Source organism: Cebus imitator, unplaced genomic scaffold (genome assembly GCF_001604975.1).
Source record: "Cebus imitator isolate Cc_AM_T3 unplaced genomic scaffold, Cebus_imitator-1.0 Scaffold6, whole genome shotgun sequence".
Classification (NCBI taxonomy): Eukaryota; Metazoa; Chordata; class Mammalia; order Primates; family Cebidae; genus Cebus; species Cebus imitator.
The window spans coordinates 7158335-7183385 of NW_016107321.1; the positions used below are offsets into that span (position 1 = coordinate 7158335).

At 47.9% G+C, this 25051-nt stretch overlaps 1 protein-coding gene across 4 annotated transcripts in view; it reads right to left on the minus strand.

The window, feature by feature from the left end:
- Positions 1-25051, minus strand: part of ZDHHC14 (zinc finger DHHC-type palmitoyltransferase 14) — a 305991-nt gene that overhangs the window by 33692 nt on the left and 247248 nt on the right. For all 4 annotated transcript variants that reach the window (XM_037741941.1, XM_037741934.1, XM_017538670.2 and 1 more), the window contains exons 4-5: positions 17372-17509; positions 12559-12607 (exon numbers count right to left, since the gene is read on the minus strand). In XM_037741941.1, coding sequence (XP_037597869.1) covers positions 12559-12607; positions 17372-17509 — 187 coding nt within the window. The remainder of the gene's footprint in view (positions 1-12558; positions 12608-17371; positions 17510-25051) is intronic.

Here is a 25051-nt window from a genome sequence, read left to right on the forward strand (position 1 = left end):
ACACAGGAAAAAAGCCCTTGGTGCTCTTCAGCAAATGATATCCATCACCCAAAAGTGTGGCAATTTGAAAAGGTCAGAGAATTTTTCTGTCCCACAAGTGTTTACAAAATTCTATTTACAAGATACAGATATTTCTCGGGGGGAAAAATCCATTCATGCTGGGTCTGGGAGTTCACACATACATGTTGCGTCCCCTGTGGATACATTACAGGCTGGAGAAATAAACGCTCGTGCTCTCCTAATGCATCTGAGGATGAATGCCGTATAGATCACGCTGGAACCCAGCAGTGATTATCTTCTCCAGGCTGGAGATAGTTCATCTTTAGACCAGAGGGCTGAGCACATGACCAGTGCAGTGCCGTGATCCACTGGGCCATGGTTAACCAGTGCCACCACCAGGGCTGCATGCAACAGGAGGAGTGAATGGCCTTCTGCCTGTTGGCTGTCTTTCAACATGGCACAAACCACTGGGTCTGCTCTAGGAGGAGACAGTAGCAGGGAGCTGTAGGGACCAGATGCAGGGAAGCAAATCCCTACCCACAGCTGTCGCCAGCCTGGGCAACTCCTACTGGGTAAATGGCTATGGTGGGGGCTCTGTGTGCACATGGGGACACATGGATGGTGGCCCAAACACGGTCTCTTTCTCAAATGCCTTCCCACAGAACAGGACTAAAGAGGCCCCTCTCCCTACCCACTTTCCCCCTGCCAAGAGGGGACAGACTGGGAAGCCAACTCCCATTGGATTCAGGTCAAGTACTGGCTGGAAAGAAGAGGTGGAGTGGAGTCCAGGGAACCCATCGAGGCAGCCAGTGGGAAGACCAAGTCAGGAAAGCTGGGTTGTGTGAGGGAGGTGACACTAGTGATGGGTTTGGACCGGCCAGAAGGAAAAGACAAGAGACAGAAAGAGGAGGGGACACATGGAACGGAAACAAACAATAGCCAAGGGGAGAAAAGCATCACGAACAGAACCAGATTCATTTACTGAATAATACACGAAGAGCCAAACTGCAATCCCAGAAATACTTATGTGTCACCAAGAGTTTACGATCCAGGTAGAATGATGGCAACGTCAAAATCCATATAACATTCTGATGTATGAACCGTATGAAACCTGGCATGTACAAGCAGTGAGGATCCCAGACTGAAAGTGGCTGCAGCTCTTTCTCTCATCAGGAGGCATCGCAGCCATCAGATACAGAATTCTAAAGGTTTACAGCAACAACAAAAAATGCTGCTTTTCTATTTTTTTGTTTTTTGAAATGGAGTTTCATTTCTGTTGCCCAGGCTGGAGTACAGTGGTGCAATCTCAGCTCACTGCAACCTCTGGCTCCCAGGTTCAAGTAATTCTCCTGCCTCAGCCTCCTGAATAGCTGGGATTACAGGTGCCCGCCACCACACTCAGCTAATTTTTGTATTTTTAGTAGAGACGGGGTTTCACCATGTTGGCCAGGCTGGTCTTGAACTCCTGACCTCAGGTGATCCTCCTGCCTCGGCCTCCCAAAGTGCTGGGATTACAGGCGTGAGCCACCTGGCCTGGGCAGCTTTTCTGTTAATATCTCATGTGCTTTAGAAACATTTTATAAATTGCAGAATGCAGTCCCACTCTCAGCTTGCAGCTGTATCAAAATGACATGAATCCAACGTACGAGGTGAGACACAACATGCAGCCTGCTTGTGCGAGCCTCACCCTGGGACCCAGCAGTCACTCCCCCACAGTAGGTCTTATGGAACCATCATCATCATCATTCATAACAGTGGCTGGCATCACTGGGATGTGTCAGGTACTGTTCTGCTTAAACCTCAGAGTGACCCAGGGAGAAGTGTGACTCCCCCTCAACCGATAGGGAAACTGAGGCAGAAAGCAATGAAGTAATTTGCTTGAGAAATAGCAGAGCCAGGACTTGAACACTGGAAGTCTGCTCTCCTGGGATGACAGAAGAGCCTTGGGCTGGTCCCTTTCCTAATTCTTGCCAAGGGGCAGGTGGTCCTAGACTGACCCCAGCCTCTGCTGGGGGGAGGTAGGGCGCTCCTTGTCCAGGATTCGTGAACCTGTAGCAGCTTACATGGTTCATTCCCTTTCACATCCACCCTCAGACTCAGACACAAATATCCAGACACACATTCCTCACTGGCCCACTAGCTATATGCTGAAAATATCTATGCCATAATAAGATCAAGAAATAGAAATTTCTTTTAAAGGTATCGAAACCCATTTACTGTTTCTTTTCTTTGTTTTTTTTTAGAAAGAGAAAGGAGAGGAAACAATCCAACTACTGGAAGCCAAGTTCATAAGCAGCCAGGACTTTGTTTACTCCATCGAGGACGGGTTTCAAATCATAGCAGCTACCGCTGTGCCTCTGTCTCCCCCACAATCCCTGCTAAGACAGTCTGTCCCCACTGTGGCCAGAGGGATGGCTTCAAATTCCCCACAGCCCTAGCCTAAGAGGTTGCACACTGAGGGACTCCCTAAACGTTTATGAAATCGAAAAGCTCTGAAGAGTGCTGCTCTGCAGAGACCCTTTTCTCGAGTTCCTGCCGAATCCCAGAAGTGCTGGCTCTGTGTCCTACTATGCACCCAGCCCCACACTGAGGAACAGGGGCTTCCTGCCCTAAGGGAATAGGGGCTCTGTTTACAGCAGGAAGCTATGTAAGGGAGGAAGGCTGTGCAGGCCAGAATGGTTAGGGTGCTTCAGTATTTGGAGGATCATAAAAGGTGAGAGATCACAGAACCACATATGTTACATGTCCAGAATTCCCTGGATTCCAGAATGGCAGGGAGATGACATCCTTGTTGTCATTCAAATACAGTGTGGGCCTGTGCATTCTTGTGTTTTAAAATTTTTGAGTTGTAATTTCCAAAATGATGAATAACTCTATCATCTATCTATCTATCTATCTATCTATCTATCTATCTATCTATCTATCATTTATCTGCCATCTATCTCTCTACCTACCTTCAAAATATATACAAACAAAAGCTCTGTGGGGGTCCTTCATAATTTTTCAATGTGTAAAGGAGTCTTGACACCAAAACATTTGAGACCTGCTGGAATAGAATAGTAAAATAGTAAGTGCCGTTGGGACACTTCATTAAACACTTTGAAAAAATCAAGTTCGAACTTCAGCCTGCATCAGATCCACAAAACCACCTGATAGAGAAGTTACTGCACCAAATGTAGGAAACACAATATAAAGGTATTTGAGGAAAATTAAGGAAACATTCACGTAACTTTGGGGTGAGGATATAAGACACAAACCAAGGAGTCATGTTGTGTTCATTCATAAACATTTTTGTGTAAAAAAGTAAAGTTAAATGTTGGATTTGGAGATTGGCAAAGGATACTTAAGAGATTATTATTGTTACTGAGAATACATTAAGAACTCCTACATGTTCATAGAAAAAGAATAAATAACCCAATTGATACATGGACATATACATTGTGATAAGAAAAAAAGAGGCACACGAGTGTAAAAAGAGGTACAATCTATTATCCAGGAAATGGAAATTAAAAGAATGTAATTTTTTTTCTTTTCATCAAATTGGCCAAAATGACAAGACTGTTCACAGCCAGTGCCATAAATGTGTGGGGACACAGGAGCACGGGCTGGCCCAGTCTGTTACGAGGAGCATTTGGTGTGTGTATCAACACTTAAAAGTGCTTTGCTTCAACTCAGAGATGCCACAACCTGTCAGTCCTAGTGACAGAGTAACGTGCACACAGAGATACACACAAGAAAATTCACTACTTCATTTCATGAACAGTCAAATAAATTAAGAAATCTAATATCCATCAACAGGAGACTAAACTACAGCTCATCTACACTCTGGAGTTCTATGAAGTAACTTAAAAAAAGAATGAGGTAGATCTATATATTGTCATGGAAACGTCTCCAGGAAATATTTTAAAAAATCAAATTGTGGAACCATGCAAAAAGAAGGGTCCTTTTTAGGTACAAGTCCTCCCACCCCCATATCAGCATATGTGTACCATGTGCACGGATGTATTCCAACTCTAAGACCATCTGGAAGGACACACCAAACCCGGCAAGGATTCCTGCAGCATAACAGAGGAGGGGCCAAGACCAGCACTTCCGTTTTCCCTCTTGTATTTCTGGACCATTGGGGATTTTTTACAATGATCATACGTTCTTGTAGGACTTGGTTGATTTGAAAAAACAAACAACCTCTTCCCCACCCTGTGATCTTATGAGACACGATCTGATGCTTTTTCTTCCTGACCCTCCCTCAGTGGGACTGGTTAGGGGCAGCAGGAAGTACCTCAGTCCCCTGGCGAGAGAGAGGGGCAGTAGTTGGGAGAACTGGGCTCTAGCTCTGGACACCCCCGAGCAAGTCATTAACTTCTCAGCATAGCTGCAGCTGTAAGCAGCCTAGGGGCACCTGTCCTACCTACTTTCTGGGGTCTTTCTGAGGATCAGTAGGTATCAGGATGGGCAGGTTAACAAAGACTTGTGCTGCCTTTGTGATTTTCCCATTGTGGTGTCCTTTCTGTGGGCCAACCTGAAGCCTCCTACCACATTCCATTAAAACAGACAACGCGTATTAGGCCACTGTGCTTTTCAGATGGGTCAGTGTCCAGTGAAGGGAACTTGGGGATGAAAATGCTTTCTGTCTCAGCCTCCGCAAATGGAGAATCAGTTACCATTTGATTTACCAACCACAGAAGACCCTCCATATTTTGAGAGAGTTGAACAATAAGTCATGATTAAAAACGGCTGTAATCCCTCTAATTGGATGTTAATGCTACGTTACATTAAAATAACTGTGGATGAGCAGGGCTTCACCTTTCAGGGTCTTTCTCAGGGAGGCCCAGGGCCCCGGGGATCCCCAGCACATGTTCCTGAGGGTTTCCGCCTCCGAGAAACGGAGAAGCCCAGGCGGCATCACCACATGGCTTCCCTGACAGGCGCCTGACGGGTAACATTTCCTATGAGGCTGCGACATTCTCATTGACAGGCAGCTGATTTTTGTTTTCCTCCTTTCATATTACATGCAGGTAACTAAAGAGAGGACCTTGTTTTTTTTTCTTTGAGACGGAGTCTCACTCTGTCACCCAGGCTGGAGTGCAGTGGCGTGATCTTCGTTCTCTGCAACCTCCTCTTCCTGGGTTCAAGCGATTCTCCTGCCTCAGCCTCCCAACTAGCTGGGACTACAGGCACATGCCACCATGCCCAGATAGTTTTTGTATTTTTAGTAGAGATGAGGTTTCACCATATTGGCCAGGGTGGTCTTGAACTCGTGACCTCATGATCCACCTGCCTCGGCCTCCCAAAGTGTTGGGATTACAGGCATGAGCCACCACCCCTGGCGAAGTGTGTTAACTTTCAGTTTCTTTTTATAAACATATCTTAGACAGAACTCACCATTGCTCCCTAAACCAGCACTAGCTGTATCCCCGTCCAGCATGGCCATTTCTCCTGGGCTCCATTGGCAGAACGCTCCTCCTCCTCCACCCTCACCCTCCCCAGGCACGGATCCAGCTGCCCTCCTTCTCCCTACTGAGCTGTCCCCTGCCACTAACATCCCCCCCACCCCGCCAGGCTTTTCCTCTACAAACAACTGTTTCATTCTGTTGTGTCCTCTGATGCAAGATAAATGTTCTTTCCAGGTGCAGTGCCTCACGCGTGTAATCCCCGCACTTGGGAGGCCAAGGCAGATGGATCACTTGACGTCAGGCCAGCCTGGCCAACATGGTGAAACTCCAACTCTACTAAAAACACAAAAAATTAGCCAGGTGTGGTCGTGAGCTCCGTTACTTGGAAGGTAGAGGCGGAAGAATAGCTTGGGCCTGGGAGGCGGAGGTTGCAGTGAGCCGAGATATCGCCACTGCACTCCAGCCTGGGCGACAAGAGCGAGACTCCATCTCGAAAATAAATAAATAAAATAAAGATAAGTGTTCTTTAAAACAAGCATCACAACCCAGCTCTGATGATGTCATTCACCCACCAGCATGCAGGGGATGAAGGGACCCCACCTCCTTAGTCTTCAACACTGTCACGCCTGCCCTCATCCCATTGGGGTTTAGCTGTCACAGCAGCTCCGGTTTTCCGTCACACGCTTGGGTGTGTAAGTGCACCGATGTGCTCACACGATGCAGGGCAGACCACATGTTGATGGGGAGCCCTGCCTCCTTTTGATGCCCAGCCCTGGTGGGCACCCTGCCCAATGTGGAGTGGGCACAATGCCAGCATGCCAGCTGTGGCCCTGCAGATGGGCTGTTCCTTCCTGATAGCCCTTGGTACCATCCTCCAGGCCCTGTTCCCACTGTGGGAACCGCCTGGGACCTTTCCCTCCATGTCCCCCACTAGAACCCACCCATGTCCCACAGCCCTGAGAACCGCCTGTTTACATGTCCCTGCAGGATGCCCCACCCCAAGGCCAGGCTGTGTCTTTTTCCTGGCATCCAAGCCTTATTCTGCATAAGGAATCCTAGCGAGAACCCAGCTCTGTGCAGCTGCAGCTGCCGGCAGAAGAGGGCGAGCCTGTGCATTTGTGCGCTTGCTCCGTCTCCCCGCCCTCACCCTTCCAGGCCCCACCTGGCAGGTTTTGCCCATGGTGGATGTTGAGTGAAATGATTTTACAGGAAATAGTTGCTGAGTGGATCTCCTTTGTTTGAACATGCCTGGCTGTGTGGACAGAGTGCCCTGCTCCCCCCCTTTTTTTATCTTTTATTTTTGAGAAGTCTCTCCATTCGTCTCTGTCCCTGGGGAAGGGCAGGGGGCTCTTGTCCAAGGTATGAGGGAGCCACCTCACTGCCGCAGGACCTGAGAGCCCCCTCCCCACTGCCTCTGCTTCTCAGATGCAAAGAAGAAAGGGAGAAAATGGAGCTTGGTGCAGGCAATGGGAGGTGGGAAGGGAGGAGGAGGAGGGAGGGAGGACCGACTATGGACTCTAAGCCGGAAGTGCACCCTCCAAGGCTGCATCCCAGCAGCGGGCACCCTGTGCTATCTCTCACCCCTGGCAGGGCTGACAGTACAGACTGGGAAGGGGCCTGCCGAGCACCTGAAAATGAGCCGTTCTATCCACAGACATCTAGGGCCTCCCCTACTCCCCTGCCTCCACCTCCCTCTCCTCCCTCCCTCTCCTCCCGGGCTGGCCACACCCTGGCACTAGATACCACCCAGTCTGGGCTTACAGTAGAAGCTGCTCAATTCTTTTCTCCTAAAGTTCTGCTGGGTTTTACGTGGGCCTGATAAAGAGCTTTTAGTTGATCAATGTTTCCATCATTACACTGATATTTCTGCTCAGGCATCTCGGATGGTTGTGTATTAGCCATTTTTGTTTCTAATCTCTCTCACTTCCTCAATGACACTGTTTTTAGTTGGATATTTTATAAATCTGTTGTGAGAAACCTTTGCCTGTGGCCTTATTTCTCATCAAAATATTTTTTATTGCATGGTCAGATTAGATATGAGGTCACCAAAAATGTGAAAATACAAGTTATTGTCTTGCCTGAGAAAACACTGCAGAGATCACTTGCAAAGCTTCCACTAGATGCCAGTCCTGTGCTCAGGCAATTCAGCTGGGAAACTTCCTTCAGTTTTAAGAGCTAGGGACTTTTAGATTCTTGCTCTGGATGGAGTACAGGTCTAGAGAGGATGAATTGTGGGCAGCTGTCCATGAATCAAAGGACAGCTTTAATGAGCATGCCCCAGATCAAACTCATCCATCATAAACCAACCACCCCAACAGACACTCTCAAGCTCTCAGGATCTCGGCAGTGGAAGGGGGCTGGGAGGTCCTGAGTTTAGCATTTCTCTGATGCTAGAATCCCCTATCACACTGACAAGCAGGACCCATCTGCCTTGCTAGCACCCCAGTCACTGTGACCTGAGGGCCAGAACCCTGAGTGGCTGCTGAGATTGCCACACTCTTCCTCAGGAGCCACAGGGCCTCACTGTGTAAGTTCCCGCTGGCATCCCTATGCCACCTCCAAAGTCACAGGTGTCCAGGGGAAAGGCAGGCACCAAAAATGCCAACAGGTGTGCTGATGGGATCCAGCCCTACTCAGCACATGGTTCTCTATGAACCAGAGCAAATGCTTTTTCAGAAAGACACGGCAAGCCCGCAGCACCCAAAGCATGCTTATCCTTCTGGAACACAAACTTGGGATAAATCATCCGTACAATCCTTCTTAATAGACTCACTGGAGGAGGAACTCCTCCAAAGCACATATTTCAAACAGAAAGCCCCCATCTGAACAGAGAAGTTTTAGGCAATCACAATGCTGACGAGGGGAGGGGTGTCAGTGACACAGAAGAAATGCTGATGTGCTTTGCACGTTAAAGCACCCAGCACCTTGCTTTGCAATGTGGGTGTGTGTCTAATGTTCTTGAAACTCACTCCTGCTTCCAAAAAGGACGAAGGAGACCCAGGCTGGGGCACTACCAGCGCTGCTCACTTCTCCTGAACTGGGAACAGAGGCGTCGCTGGTTCTTCCTGGACCTTGCTTCTGGCCCCCACTTTTCTCCCAGAGGAATGGGGTTTTGTCAGGGTCTTTTTGTTGGTGGCCCTGAGGTATTTTGGGTTTAGAGTTAAGTCTCCTTTTCGCAGGCAGGAGCCCATCAGAAAACCCTGGGTCCTTGGAGGTGCCATAAGACCAAGTGGGAAGCCAATCAGTAGGAGCTACGCGAGGATGAGCAGCCTCCCTGCAAGTGGTGTGGGCCAGCAAGGGCCTTCCAGGCAGCCTGTGAGCACTTCCAGCCGGAACTCCAGGGAGGACATGTCTGTGTGCATCTCTACCTATTGACAGACATACAGATACAGATATGTGTGTGTGCATGCACGACACACACACACTTATACATCCTCATATATGTGTGTGTGTGCATCTATAGCTATGTACACATATATATATGAGGGCTTAAAAATACACACACAAATCTAAGGATAGACAGCACTGTGTGTGTGCGTGTAGGTGTGTGTGTGCGCGCGAGTGCGCGCGTGTTTAAATCCATCAAGTGACCTGGCCTGCAGTGAGCTTCACGGATGGGCTTAGACGGAATCCCTCTCCAATCCACCTGCATTCCAGTGCCTGCTTCTTGGGGTACCTCCTGTCTGACAGCCTGGGGTGGGCAGAATGGCGGCCTCCCCGGAGATGTCCCCAGCCTCTTTCCTGGCACCCCTGAATACTTTACCCAACATGACACAGGGAGTATGCAGTTGTGATGAGGGTTATCCACCATGAGATGAGCTGGGAGATTAGCCTCAAATATGATTGAGGGCCAATATCTGGAAGCAGAGAGGTTTCTGGGCTGAGGTGGAGAAGTGGGATGAAGGAGCAGCAGGAGGGGCGCAGGGCATATGAAGGGCTCCACCCAGCGTCTGGTTTTGAGGACGGAGGGGCCTGGGGCAGGGACGGTGGAGGCCTCTAGACTGACAACAGCCTGCCTATAACCTGCAAGGAAGCGAGGCCCTCAGCCCCCCACTTCATGAACCTAGTCAACAACCTGAGCCCGCCTGAAGAGGACTCCCCAGAGCCTCTGGGTACAACTCTGGGGGGCGACACCGCAACCGCAGCCTCATGGGACCCGGAGCAGAGAAAGCCAAGCCCACTGGACTGGAACCCACGGGGTGTGCAACGAGGGATGTGTGCTGCCTTCAGGGATACGACCTGGCTGCTCGGGGCAGCAGCACCAGGAGCGGACACTCTGGAAGGCCTTGACTGGTGGTGCGGCCGGCGTCTGGGTGCTTAGGGATCTGCAAGCAGTCGGCAGGCTGCGGCTGCCCAGCCCCGAGCATGGCAGAGGTGCCAGGAACTCCAGCTGGGGGAGGGCGGGGGGGGAGCAGAGAGCTGTGGGCGGACAGTCAGCACCCAGATGCGGAAACACTACTTGGAAAGGCAGCAGCTGAGACTTCTACACATTTTCAAAAACTGAGCCAATAGGGAACACTATTTACCTCCATTTGAGAATGATTTTTAGGGGAAAATGAAGTTTGCTCTGGCCTGAGTAAGAGCATCTTTCTTCTTCCCTTCCCTCCCCACACCCCTTCCTGCCGCTGGCTCCTGGCATGGCCAGCATGGTACTGCCAGGCTTCCTTCCTAACAGCAGCCCTGGTCTGTGCCCTTCGGGGGATACCGTGTTCCTGGTTCTGCAGACTGTCAGCCCAGCCGCAGCACGCACCGCGCAGACGTGTGCTCTCAAAGAAGGTCTGGCAGAGTCTCTTTGAAATCCTTCTGGCTATGCATGGAAGCCGTGCTTTGGAGCTGTCTCTCCTGTATTTTTTGAATAACTGACTTTGTCAGCATATCATTGTCAAGTACACAGTGGTTGACTATTGCGGGTCAAAAAACTGAGACACAAAAGGGTTAAGAAATGACTCCAGACCTCATAATTAATTGCGAGCATTAAAAGATTTGACCCCAGTTCACGACTGCCTCCTTGGTCTCTAATGAGAGTCCTTCTGGGATCTGGATAGGATAAGATGCAGGACTTGGGAGGTGTGTCGGGAGCTCTGCTACAGACCAGGCAGCAACAACAAGGCCACTCCACACACAGCCCCTCCGTGCTCCACCTGAAGTGGACACACACGGAGCAGCAGGTCGCCAGCAGGCCGGACACAAAGCATCTGGAATGGCCAGGCTCCAAGGTCAGCCTTTCTCAGCAGCGACGAAGCGCTTCCCCCTCCCAGCTGAGAGGCACTCCTGTCATGGATATTTGTCTGAAATGTGCACCAGGCCTCCTGCACATGCACAGGAGCTCAGGGAGGCACAGGTGCTAGAGCAGAATTGAGGGGAGGTGGCTGAAGCTGCCACAAATGTGAGGCTCCAGAAAACCTTCCAGGTGGCAGTCTGGACCCCAATGCCAGTTCTGGGACAGATTTATAAAACAATGTGACCAGCATGCTTTCACGACACAACTGGTTCCTTATGAGACATAGGCAAGCCTTTTCTTTAGGAAGGAAGAGGCGGTGTGGCTATGAGCTTTGTGGAAACAATGTTCCCTGAAAATAGAAGGGCACAGAGAGGTGACAGTGGGGGAATGTCGTCCCTGGTGGAGTTGGGAGAGGAACGGAGGACATTTCTCACTGGACCTGTTCTTAATAGCACGAGTATTGATGGTCTCATTCATTCCCTGGGCCACTTTTCCTCCCAGTCAACTTCTTCCCACATCATTAATAGAAGACAGGACCTATCTGTTGAATTCATTCTCCAAGTCCCCTTTGTACATCTTCCACATGTCCCAGTCCTATTCCACAGTACAAATCTGAGTTTAAAAAGTATTAGTTGACTACAGAATCTGGATCTGTAGCCAACATCCTATGCTGCCCACAAACACAGAGGTACCGGAAAAAGAGATATCATCTATTACGGAGACATATAATGTTTATAGGAACACATTTGTTTTTAGAACTATCTAAATACCTCCCCCCTCTCAAACACACAGGACATGGCAGGCTGACTTTAAGAACATGATACATATATCATATTAAATTTCTTCATTTTTTAAGAATTCCCTACCTCGCTGGGCATGGGCTCATGCCTGTAATCCCAGCACTTTGGGAGGCCGAGGCAGGCAGATCACTTGAGGTCAGGAGTTTGAGACCAGCCTGGCCAACATGGTGAAACTCCATCTCTACTAAAAATACAAAAATTAGCCAGGCATGGTGGCACACACTTGTAACCCCAGCTACTTGGGAGGCTGAGGCTGTAGTGAGCCGAGATGGCGCCACTGTACTCCAGTCTGGGTGGGTGATGGAGTGAGACTTGGTCTCAAACAAAACAAAACAAAACAAAACGAAGGATTTCCTACCTCAAGATAAAAATTACTCTAGAGAGTAATGAGGAGTTCAAGTCTAGTCTACCTGATTATATGAGGAAGAAAAAGAACTGGGTCCCTGACAAGCTAGGTCAGGGGGTCCCATGGGCTGATGCCACACCACTCTGTATAAAGCCTGTGACCCCCGGGAAGGATGAGATCTCATTCAAGCACTTCATGGGTGCATGTTTTTCTTTCAAGATTCAAAATACTATGCTTGGGAGGTTGGGAAACCATCCTCATTCATCCAAATGACTTGAGATTGACCATCTTTAATCTATCCAGGGTTATAAAAGGGTGTTCTGTTCCTGGAAATAATATAGTGATCTAAATGGCAAACTGTAACCCCAACAGAATGGATACACAGGGGTCTGGGGATTTGCACCTGGAGACTGCATATCAGGACGCGACCCCCACGTGGGCGTACCTAAATGTTCTGTGTGGACAACCTGGCGATCAAAATGAGATCAGTTGCAGCCCACAGCCCTACTTCTCCCCAAACTGACCTGACAGAACACAAATCCATGCTGATTTCTGGAGGTGGGTAAGAATTCATACTTGGCTTCCTAGCTAAATAAAGAGCACTTGGATTTCAACAGGCTGAGTCACTCAGGGATGGAAGTATTCCGAAGCTGCTACTCCTGCCAGTGCATAAGAGGGAGTTCTCTGGAATAAGATATATGAGAAGCAAGGCCAGAAGATGAGGGGGTGAGCACGTAGAAGGTCAGCCAGATACTCAACACGTTAGCATTGTGTAAACAGAACCACCACAAAGGATATCTTGCAGGACTGTCCTTAAGGGCATTTAGGAATCCTGTCTGCTGGGAACCTGTGGGAATGAAACCAAAATTTAGTATGCAGACATAAACAGCCTTCATGCTGAACGCTCTCTCATCTACATAAAAGTAATAGGTGGCTAAAGATCAATTAAATCATTATATTTTGCAAGTGCTACGACACCCAGTTTACTGATCAGAGACTGAGGCTCCACTAAAGTTTTTCACCAAGAAAATGGAGGATTCATAATTGGGCCCAACATCTGCAGGGTATTTTTCAATAAAAGCAGATGGATGTCTGCGCACTTTCCCATAAATTATAGTTCTGATTACTCCTTTGTTTTTCTCACTTTAATAGGAAAACAGAATACTGTATGCTATCTTTTCTCTTCTGTTTTCCCAAATTTGTTAACTTTTGACCCTGGAAGTTCTATAAACTAGGCTACAGCATATGAAAGACTTCTTTTTCTGCATCCAGAGTAAACAGTCATAAAGCTGAAATTTACTAGACTTCTTTTGGGTTTTAGACATTTTAATATGAGCTGTCTTATGCAAGAAGACATTTCTTTAGGGGCTTGAATAAAGAAGCATCTGACAGAAAGCAGTTTTTATTTTATGCATTGACATCATACTTTTAAAAATAAAAATACAGAGGAAGTCTTAACAATCCCATCTTGGGGTAGCAGTGCCAGGTCCCTCTGTGCTGTGGGAAGCCACTGAGCCTCAGGGGACATAATCCAGCCCTCAGGCAGCAAGGAAATGACACAATAGATGGGTGCTATGGTGTCCCTGTGGCATCTGACCGCAGGCATGGGTGCACTGTGGGACTTGGTGGCAGGGGGTGAGTGGTCACTGTGTCCCCATGTGTCCCACTATGGGAGACCACCTGGGAGGGTGAAGAGTGTCTTGGCTCCCTATTCTTCCCAAAGTCCCTTTACCTCTGTGCCCATGGCCCATGTGTCTAAGCTGTGGGACACAGTGGGTGGGAAAGGCTGTGGGGAGGAGCTGATGGTACTTAAGCCTTCCTCCTCCATCTCTGCCAGCCCCAAAGGGCACAGTGGCAAGCACCTGTGCAGCCGCACGGAGCAAACGCAGCCTTGAGGCAGATGAGGAACCAAAAGAAATGATTTCTCTTTCTCTACTGCACCCAAATTGTGCGGCTTGCCTAAACTCTCCTTCCTCTCCAAGGAAATCCATACTTTGCCTTCCCAGGAATCTTGGAGGCCACAGAAGGAAGTCCAGTCCTTCCCCTAAGAGCCCAGGACCCAGGAGTGAGACCCAGATGACAGCTCTCCCCTCTGCCTGTGCCAATGTCTTCTGAGGCTTAGTGGGTAACAGGAGCCATGTAAACCCTGTGCCCTTCCTGAAGCATCACATAGGGTGGATAGATAGGGTGGTGGGGTCGTGTCATGAGGGTCATTAAGGAGGGGGTGTCGAACAAGAGAAAAGGAAAAGCTTTATTTGCTTTTGCATTCCAATAACTTACAGGCAGGTAAATTCTTAATACTTTTGTGTAGAAGAAGAGATTAACAATACTTAAACATAGACTAAGTAAAATCCAGTTTGGTGGAGCCAGGGTGAGTGAAACCTTAGAGAAGCTGAAAGTGAAATGCACATTACAACCTGAGTGTGGTGGCAGGTGCAGATGTCACCGTGTGTATGTGTGAGAGCATATGAGTGTGCAATGGTGTGTGACTGTGCATGACAGCATGTGTGTTTGTGTGTGTAACGGTGTGTCAGCAAGTGCAACTGTGATTGTGAGAGCGAGTGCACAACAGTGTGAGTGAGCACGACAGCATGTGTGTATGTGAGTGTGCAATGGCGTGTCACCAAGTGCCACTGTGTGAGCATGTAAGTGTGCAACAGTGTGAGCGTGAGTGACCATGACAGTGAGTGTGCAATGTTAGTGCAAGTGAGCATGACAGCATGTGTGTGAGCCTGTGTGCAACAGTGCGAGTGACCATGACAGCATGTGAATTTGTGAGAGCATGAGTATGTGAGTGTGCAATGGTGTGAGTGCAAGTGAGCATGACAGCGTGTGTGAGCATGTGAGTGTGCAACAGTGTGAGTGACCACGACAGCACGTGAATTTGTGAGAGCATGAGTATGTGAGTGTGCAATGGTGTGAGTGCAAGTGAGCATGACAGTGTGTGTGAGCATGTGAGTGTGCAACAGTGTGAGTGACCACATCAGCACGTGAATTTATGAGAGCATGAGTATGTGAGTGTGCAATGGTGAGTGCAAGTGAGCATGACAGTGTGTGTGAGCATGTGAGTGTGCAACAGTGTGAGTGGCCATGACAGCATGTGAATTTCTGAGAGCATGAGTATGTGAGTGTGCAATGGTGTGAGTGCAAGTGAGCATGGCAGTGTGTGTGTCAGCAAGTGCAACGGTGAGTGTGTGAGAGCATGAGTGTGCAACAGTGAGTATGACAGCATGTGAGTGTGCAACTGAGTATAGGTGAGCACAACAGCATGTGTATGAGTGTGCAACAGTGCGTACGAGTGAGCATGACAGCATGTGTGTGGGAGTGAATGTGCAACAGTGTATGACTGAGCATGACGGCGTGTATGTGTGTGCAACAGTGAGTATTAGTGAGCATTACAGCGTGTGTATGTGAATGTGCACCAGTGTGAGTGCGAGTGAGCATGTGTGAGCATGTGTGTGTCAGCGAGTGTATGTGTGTGAGAGCATGTGAGTGTGCAGCAGTGGGAGTGAACATGACAGCATGTGTGAGCATCTGAGTGTGCAATGGTGTGAGAGTGAGCGAGCATGACAGCGTGTGAGTGTATGTGAGTATTGGTATGTATGAGTATGATTAGCATGTGTGAGTGTGGGTATGTAGGGTATGTGTGAGTGTGAGAGTGTCTGTGAGTCCATGAGCATGTGTGTGTGTGTTCCTTGAGTTTATGTATACGACTAAGCATGTGACAACTGGCCCTTGATATCCACAACGCAGGGGCAAGGCCATAAATACCATCCCATAATATACACAAAAGCATCTAGAAGTCGTTAAAGGTGATATAAAAATCTACGTCTAGGCCAGGCAAGATGGCTCATGCCTATAATCCCAGCACTTTGGGAGGCTGAGGCAGGAGGATCACCCAAGGTCAGGAGTTCAAGACCAGCCTGGCCAAGATGGTGGACCCCATCTCTATTAAAAATACAAAAATTAGCCAGGTGTGGTGGCCCACGCCTATAATCCCAGCTACTCAAGGGAGGAGAATCGCTTGAACCCAGGAGGCGGAGGCTGCGGTGAGCCGAGATCCTGCCATTGCACTCCAGCCTGGGCAACAGAGTGGCACTCCATCTCAAAATAATGCTGATAATACTAATAATAATGCTGAAACACTGCTTTTCAGTGCCACGTGTGTGCTGGAGAATCGGCCTGTATTTCTTCCCTAGCTGTGTAACAATTACTTCTTTGAAAATAACATATGATCCCCTACTCGTTCTCTCTGCTTCTTTTGTCTATTAATGCACAAATGGGACCCTAGCCACATTTTTGCCATTCGGAGGACTCTGAAAATAGAGAGGGTGCCCCGTCTGCATCCTGCCCAGCTGGTGTGGCAAAGGCGGGTGCCCACTGTCCTCTTGCAAGCACACCAAGTTATGGCTCTCAGGCACATATTACACATTTGTGTCACATTTGGATGAAAGATTATAGTCAGAAAGAACGGGAAGTAGGGTTGAAAGTACCTATGAAAATTTGGGATGGTCCATGTAACAGCCCAATTTGACTAATATTCAAAAAGGATGAATGCAAAACATTCCCTACCCCCCACTTCCCCCACCCTCAATATAAACTCCACCAGAAGAGAAGGGGAGGAAGATGTGCCCTTAATATGAGCTTGAGCTCACACCATTTGTGGTTTGAGCACTGCGGCCTGGGAAGAAAGTGGAACCTCCATTCAGATACTTACGGAACATTCCAGAAAGAAGCTATGGACTTGCTAATGAGGTGTTATACTTCAGGAATGCGGAGAAGAGGCAAGGCTAGTGCTTAATGCACTATTGGTACTGTGATGGAGGTTTAAGGGCCTCGGTTTATAGCTCAATGCAAATTAACTTCCTTCTCATCACTTTCTATTGTAGGAAAGTGACCAAGAGACAAAAGAAATTCAAACTTACAACCCTCAGAATGGGGAATGAAAAGATGCCATTTGCTTAGGCAAATATGTACTAAAATCATTTATTTCCAAATCTAATTTTTAATAAAAGTTGCTTCCTTTATATGACAGGGGAAGTTAGTCCATGTTCTAGCAGATACTTCAACATCTTACCCAATGTATGTTTTTAACATATATAGATTTGTGTGCAAGAAAACCTCGTCTTTCTCCCCAGACATCTTTTCTAGAGAGGGTGGCTGGTGACTGTTCTTGGATAAGGAGATAGCACAGTAAGGAAGGAAACTCTACTGTTCAATGTCATCTCTGCCGCTCATGGTCCTTTATGCCAATGTGGGGATGAGTCTTCCAGGGGACCCCTTAGCAGGAGAAAAAGTGAGGTCATTGACGTTGGAATAGGGACGTGCATATCAAGGAGAAGGTACTGTTGGTGAGAGCGCAGCCTGGCCCAGGTGTGACCCCTGGAAGATGCTGTGAAAGATGGGGTGGGGAGTGGGGGATGATGGGGACGGAGGAGGGTTGGAGGAAGGTGAGAAATGAAAGTGAGGCAGGCCAGAGTGAGGAGGGGAAAGGGAGAAAGAAAGGCAAAGAGAGAGCCCGAAGTGATCAAAATATTAAACCAAAATAAACCAGAAAACCAAAGTCAGGCAAATGGTTACATACGTAATCTGATTTCGCCAGCATACTTACGAAGAATGACGTGGGTGAGAACGAATGCAAATATAAAGACTGTCAGAAAAGACAGAGATAAAATAAACATATAAAAAAATCTGTAGTTTCTTTTCCCCACACAGTTGCCTACCCAGGGACAGTGGTGATCAAACCGTTCTGAAATGAGAGGCAGAAAAAAAAAAAGTGGAAATCAATTAATAAAATGTCTTCTTACTTGCAGGAGCCCCACCCCTCCCACCCAGTACTCTGATGATATAACACAATGACATTATTCTGCATATTTCCAAATTAACCACTCAGAGAAATGCTTCACTTCAAGACAGTTCAAGGACATCATCATTCTTTCAACAGAATGTAACTCTTTTGAAAAAACAAAGCGTATGCATTCTTCTCAAATGGCAAGTTAAAGAAATAGGAGGGAAAATTCCCATTTCTTTTGGAAAGTAAAGATTTCCCTCTTTGGTAAAAGAAACCGCTTTGCATTCACTGAACAACCTTCCCTTAAGAGGGAACCATCATCACTTGATGGTCAGTGCTGGGCTGGGGCTGGATGTCAGTCAAGTGACCTGCTTTGCATAGTAAATGTCCATAGAGGGGGGCCACAAGGGGCCTGGGACAGGACAGAGGGACAATCCTTTGTTCTCAGTTACAACTGTTCAGCAGATATCAATCATATTTATTAAAACGTTTAGCCTCAAAACATTCCTATGAAGAAAATGATGGCCATTGCCCTATTTTACAGATGGACAAACTGAGGCTTAGAGAGATGGGAGGCTGCCTGCACAGGGCCATTCAGCTCAGAAGCAGTGGAACTAGAACTTGAGGTCAGGTCTTTCACAGCTGCTCTGTCTTCCCACTGTATATGCTGCCTCTGGCACTTTGTAAATGACAGAGTCTGATTCGGGCATCAGTACACGTTTACCCATGGTACCCTAAGTGCAGACCCACAGCCTCTCACCTGGACATCTGCACACAAAGTCTGCAATGCATTGGAGATTTGTTCTTTCCCTTGCAAGTAATGGCAAAGGGCTTCTCTTTACTGATCAGCTGATCTTCTATTGAGAGCACCATTCTAACACACCCGCTCATACAAGACAGCCTGTGGCCGCCGGGGAGGACAGCGCTGGGCATAGGACTTAGCTTTCTCCTTGGGCTGTTTTCTGAGCTGAACTTGCATCCAGCTTTCATATTTTATCTACCTCTGTGTGCCTGAAAACATACCGGGAGTGCTATAGGAGGTGTGGCCATATAAACAAAACATAAAGTTAGGCAAGGTAGTCAGTTTCACGACTTTCTGGTCATGTATCATAAATCAGTCATCTTGTGTTTTTGGTCAAATGCAAGCTTGTTTTCTTGAAAAGGGCATGAGGACACCTGAATGATAGCGGTGGCGCAGGAACTGCAAGAGAATCATTGCTGTCTGCCAGTGGCAGTGACAAGAAACAGCCGATCTGAGCAGAGGACTTGAGGAGAGATTTCAGAGCTCCCTGGCGTGGTGATAAGCTGATGGCCTGTAAGATGCTGACACTCAGTGAGAATAACTTGTATGAGCATACCTATGTGAGTTACATGATAACATGTGTTGCGGCCCCTCATGGCTGGAGAAGCTAACCCTGCAGAAAAACAACCTCCCTGGGGCTGGGGAGGGCTGCACAGGTGTATCACCGAGAATACCCGGGGCCACGGAAATTGTGTGATACTAGAATGACAGAAACATGCAATCATATGTTTGATCATATGTTTGCCCAAAGCCACAGATGTACCACACCTGGAGCGAACCCTAATAAACCGTGGAAGTTGGATGATAATGAAGTACGAATGCACGTTCATCAATCCTAACAAATGTATCCACTCTGATGGGAGATGCTGCTCATGGGGGAGGCTGTGCCTGTGGAGGGCAGGAGTGGATGAAAACTCTGTGGACCTGCCTCTCAGTTTTGCTGTGAACCTAAAACAGCTTTGAAAAAAATTCAGTGTTTAAATATTAACAACAAACACACCTCATTTCCCCAAGTTACTGATCTACACAGTCTGTCCACTGAGAGGTCTATCTATCAGACGAAGTGCACACAAAGAAAAAATCTGGGCCAGCCAGAATTCCCTAAGACTTTGAGGCTGTCATTTTGAGAAATCACTTTTCTTCTCAATGTATGACTACAGAAAATGGGCATGACAGTGAAAGCCAGGGGCATAAAAGCACATTCTGGGTTGTAACCTCCAGTTCACTCTGGGAAAGTTGATCTCTAAATCCTATGTGTGGTGGGCTTGAGCTTCTTGACTGAAGTGAAAATTGCCTATCAGCAAAGACGGACACAGGGCCCGGGAGGCATCGTTAACACCAGGGACACCCCACCCGATGCACAAAGGTCTTGTGGCACACAAGACTCTACAGGCCATTTCGACCATAGCAGCCAGTCACATTTTTAGCTTAGAAAGTTTAATAACAGCTAAGTGGTGACGCTGTGCTTTCCCGACCGAGGCAGCGTAACTACCGAAGTGAAAGCCACAGATGATGTGGATGGGACAGTTGCTCCTGGAGCCTGGGGGCTTCTGGGGAAGCCAATGCCTTCTTAGAGATGGGTATGCACTCCTGGCTCTCCAGTACCCTGAGCCAAATGGCAGTTTCTTTCTAGAAACTTGTGTTGAATACTTTTTCTGGCAAACTTTTTCTGGAATTTTAGTGGCAAGAATCCCACTAAAAATCTAGGCTTACTGAGAAGTGATCGTAGTGAATGTTTTTTATGCCCTCTGTTGTGTTTGTTGAGTTTATGGTGGTAATGAGTCTGAGAGGCTCGGCGGGTGCCTCTGGGGAGTCAGGAGGCATCAGAGTCCTCGGGCCAGTGGTCTCACCAGCCTAATGCCCACCAAACACTCTTGCACCCCAAGCCTGCATGCTTTCCCCACTCCCTTTCTGTGTGCTCCTCTCTGCCCGACACCCAGTAATCAGTAGTTCCCAGGGTCTTTTTCCATGGACTCTCTTCCTCTCTCGCTGGTAATCCTTTTCATCTCAAGGTCCAAATGCCAACTCTACACTGATGCCTCCAGAATGGCCGCCTCTCGCCTTCAGCAACAGACTCCTGCTCAATGGCCTGACTGGCCCTTAAACTCCGCTTGTCCCGGAGAGGACATCCTGTCCTCCCGCCCCAAACACGTGCCCCTTCAGACTGACCAGTTGCTCGACTCAGAACCCCAGGCATCATTCCTGACCCTGCCCTTTCTCTCACCCCCACATCCAACCCACGAATGAGTCCTATCAGCTCCGCTCCGGCTTTATCTGAAATCAGATGCTACGGTCTGACTGTGTGCCCCGAAGTTCATGTGCTGGAAACTTAGTCCCCAGTGCAACGGTGTTGAGAGGTGGGGCCTTGAAGAGGGGATTAGGACAGGAGGGCTCTGCTCTCATGAGTGGTTTAGGATTAACGTTGCTTTTGCGGGAGTGGGTTCCTCCTAAAGGAACGATCCTCTCCGCCTCCCACACTCTCCTGCCCTCCCGCCTTCTGCCACGGGAGGACACAGCAAGAACACCCTCGCCAGACACAGGCCCCTGGGCTGTGGACTTCCCAGCTTCCAGAATTGTAAGGAACAAATCTCTGCTCTTTCGAAATTACTCAGTCCGTAGTAATCTGCTGTAGCAGCACAAAATGGACAAGACAGCCTCACATTTGTTTTTCACTTACTTTTGTCTGCCAACCCTACTCTGAGCCTAGCACATATTTGTCAAGTAGCTGAACACAGTCTCATCCTATTAAAGGGACATCTGCAGGAGTAAGTGCATTGCCCAAGGTCACGCCGTTAACGTATTGCAAAGCTGGGATGGGGGCCCAGCTCTATCTGTCTCCAGACCTGAGCTCCTGTCTATTAAATGCTACACCGCCTTTACTGAGGATTTTCCATGTCCCGAGCACTGTATCAGGTGCTAGGAATACTAAAAAGAAACAGCAACAACATACGACACCATGGCTACAAACAGAGTTCCTTGTCTTATTTGGTGAGGACACAGTTTTCAGACACTAAAATATTACTTAGATCCAAGGAACCTACTCCTAATTTAGCTTTCATGTCAGTCAGGAATTGATTGCCATTGTTGGGAGCATACAGCGTGCTTTCTTTTTGGGTCGAGGATGAGAATGGGCCATGGAAAAGCAGTGAGACTTCACAGGGTGGCCCATCCCATCCTGGTGGGAGAGCCACCCTCTTGCCTCCAGCTCTGAAAGCGTTCAGAGAAGTGGAAGCTAAAGTGCTGTCAGAGTTACCTTCCAATGGGGTGGCCAGTGTCATTCAGTCCAGCGCAGAAAGTTGGCAAGAATTAGGCACAAGCTGAGCTGGGGAGACAGCAGGTGACTGCAACCAGCACATGCCATAGCTCTTAGGGGCCCAAGGGAACACGTCTGAGAAGCCCCACACAGCCATTATTAGACTATTATTTCTATACTTTCTGTGTGCAAAAATTGAATGGGTGTCCTGTGAGCCAGGGATGGCAGGGTTAGGGGTGCGTGTGATGGGAAGTTCTTTAAACAAGCACTTTCAAGTTCTTGCCATATTCCTTGATTCTAAAGTTTGGGTCCTGCCAGAGGGGAGTGGTCTCTATACCACAGCATCTCTGGAGGATTCCTTTTAAAAGATGTATTAGGACCAGGCGCAGTGGCTCACGCCTGTAATTCCAGCACTTTGGGAGGCCGAGGTGGCGGATCACAAGGTCAGATGGAGACCATCCCGGCCAACATGGTGAAACGCTGTTTCTACTAAAAATACAAAAATTAGCTGGGCATGATGGTGTATGCCTGTAGTTCCAGCTACTCAGGAGGCTGAGGCAGGAGAATCGCTTGAACCTGGGAGGCAGAGTGAGCCGAGATCATGCCACTGCACTCCAGCCTGGGTGACAAAGCAAGACTCCGTCTCAAAAAAAAAAAAAAAAGTATTAGTCTGTTCTCATGCTGCTATAAGGACATACTCGAGACTGGGTAATCTATAAAGGAAAGAGGTTTAATGGATTCATAATTCTGCAGGGCTGGAGAGACCTCAGGAAACCTATAATCGTGGTGGAAGGGGAAGCAAACATGTCCTTCTTCACAAGGCAGCAGGAGAGAGAAAAATGGGAGCCAAGTGAAGGGGGAAGTCCCTTATAAACCATCGGGTCTCATGAGAACTCACTCACTCTCATGAGAATAGTATGGGGGAAGCTACCCTCATGATTCAATTACCTCCCACCAGGTCCCTCCCACCACATGTGGGGATTATAGGAACTACAATTCAAGATGAGATTTGAGTGGGGACACAAAGCCTAATCATATCAAAAGAGGAGGAGCTACTCCCTAAGAGCCAGCTGGTGAATGGAATACTGAGGGTGGGGGATGGCTGGAAAACCTGGAAGATTCTAGAAAATAATGAGACTAAGTTAGCTAGCTGGGGGACCCTGGCCATGCCTCTGGCGGCACTGAGCTGCCTGCAGTGAGCTGTGGACCTGCTGTCCTCTTTCATCTAGCTGGCTCCCAGAGGGGAGGAAACATTTCTAGTCGCCTTCAGAGCCCTGGCACCTAAGTGCCTGGTGTGCAGCAGACAGACACCCAGTAACTATGCATTAAGTAAAGGAAGAAATGTCTTCAGTTGCGTTTAGTAGGTTTATGAGTGATCACTATTCCAGGTGCCAGGTGAAGACACTGACAAATGCTGGCAAAACATGAGATTCTGGGCATGCCAAGTACAAGACAAAGCAGGGGTCCAGGACTTCTGAATACGTTCTGAGAAGGCTGGGGGCTGGGAGATACTGATAGGGCGAAGGGCTGACAACAACTGGCATGGACCAGCCCATGCAGAAAGAGACGGTGGGGGGCAGGGGTGGTTTCACTCAAGCTCCATGGGATACCGGCGAGAGCCCCAGAGGCTGCAGTGGAATGCAAATCACCGTCAGATCCTGTACCGGCTACGGTGGAATGCAAGTCACCTGCCCTCAGATCCTAAGTGGGCAAAGAAGGTTCCATTAAAGTGGCCAGTGGGAACACAGCTCAGGAAAAGGAGCTATGGTCCTATTTTGTGGACCTAAAACTCTAAATAATAATGAAAACAATTTTATTTATTATTTATTTATTCATCCATTTATTTATATTTTGAGATGGAGGCTGGCTCCGTTGCCCAGGCTGGAGTGCAATGTCACGATCTTGGCTCATTGCAGCGTTTGCTTCCCAGGTTCAAGCGATTCTCCTGTGTCAGCCTCCCAAGTAGCTGGGACTACAGGCGTGCACCACCATATCTGGCTAATTTTTTTTTGTATTTTTAGTGGAGATGGGGTTTTGCCATGTTGGCCAGGATGGTCTCGAACTCCTGACCTCAGGTGATCCACCTGCCTCAGCCTCCCAAAGTGCTAGGATTATAGGCGTGAGCCACCAAACCCAGCCGAAAACAATATTCTTAATGATTAAAGAAAGCTACCAGTTACTGAGTACCCACTGGAAGCACTATTTCATTTAACTTGACGGCAGCCCTAGAGGGTAGGTGCTATATTCCGTATCTGACAGCAGAGGAAATCAGTGAGAAAGGTTAGAACACTGGTCCCACCCTGAGCTTAGTCAACTGCGCCTTTCCTCACATTAGAGGAAGATTTAATTTCTAGAAGAGATCAAATATGCAAAGGGTCCTTAAATATGGAGACTTGGAGAATTACTACAATAGGACAGGGACCAAAAATTCCACCGAAATATTGAGGGGAAAGTATTTACAAAAGCCGTATTTGAAGGCTGCTGGGGACAGGAATGAAATGTTTGTCCAAAAATGTTAAGAATTTGAACTCTCCCAGAAGTCAGGTTCTAACACAGGCCCTCAAGAGTGGATCTGGAGTCCAGTCAAAATTACGCTCTGTGGCCAGGCCTGCACAACAGGGAGGGGACCCAGAGCCAGGATTCTGCATTTTCCATGCAGCGGTCACAGGCTCTGTGCAGACAGTGGCTCAGCTTGGTCAGGATGTGGGGAATAAGAATCCCAACCTCGGTCTCCGAGAGCGTCTTGAGAATCCGGTGGAAAGGAGATGGAAATGTGCAGTCGAAATTTGAAATTTCTAATTTAAATGTTAATCACATTTTTATTAACATTTAAACATGTGACTTTAAATTAAGTCACATGTTTTTAAAGGTCTGAAGCAGAAAATTACTTTTCTTTAAACGTAGGCATTTTTGCCTCCAAGATTAGAAAAATGTTGCCTTATGAGGTATCTTCCATTTGTTGTTTAGAAAGACGAATGTTGAGATGCAGCGGTACATAGTGAATCTGGCCTCTATGGTCACCACATAATTCATAAAATTATGCAATAGAATATTTAAATATTAAACTAGCTGAAGGATTAGAGGACCAAGCCCTGCTTTAGGCTCTAAATGATTCACGGGGCTCTAGGTCTTCTGGTAAGGTCTACATTATAACAGCTTTGCTCCTGTGTCCAGTGACTCAGGAGAGTTCTGAAAAGCAGCCTCACCTGCCTTACTCCACCTTCTCCTGTTTTTGGCTGATCTTTTCTACCTGGCCTTACTTTGTGCTGGGCACTGTGCTAAGAACTTTACATGAACTGTGTCATTTAATCCTCACAAAATTGGATGAGCTCAATGCTATTATTCCCATTTTACAGGTAGGCAAACTGCAGATGGAGGAGTCAGCATTGGAACTCATGTGTTCATCTGCATCCTGAGCCACCACCTGTGACTGCCTCCCACTTCA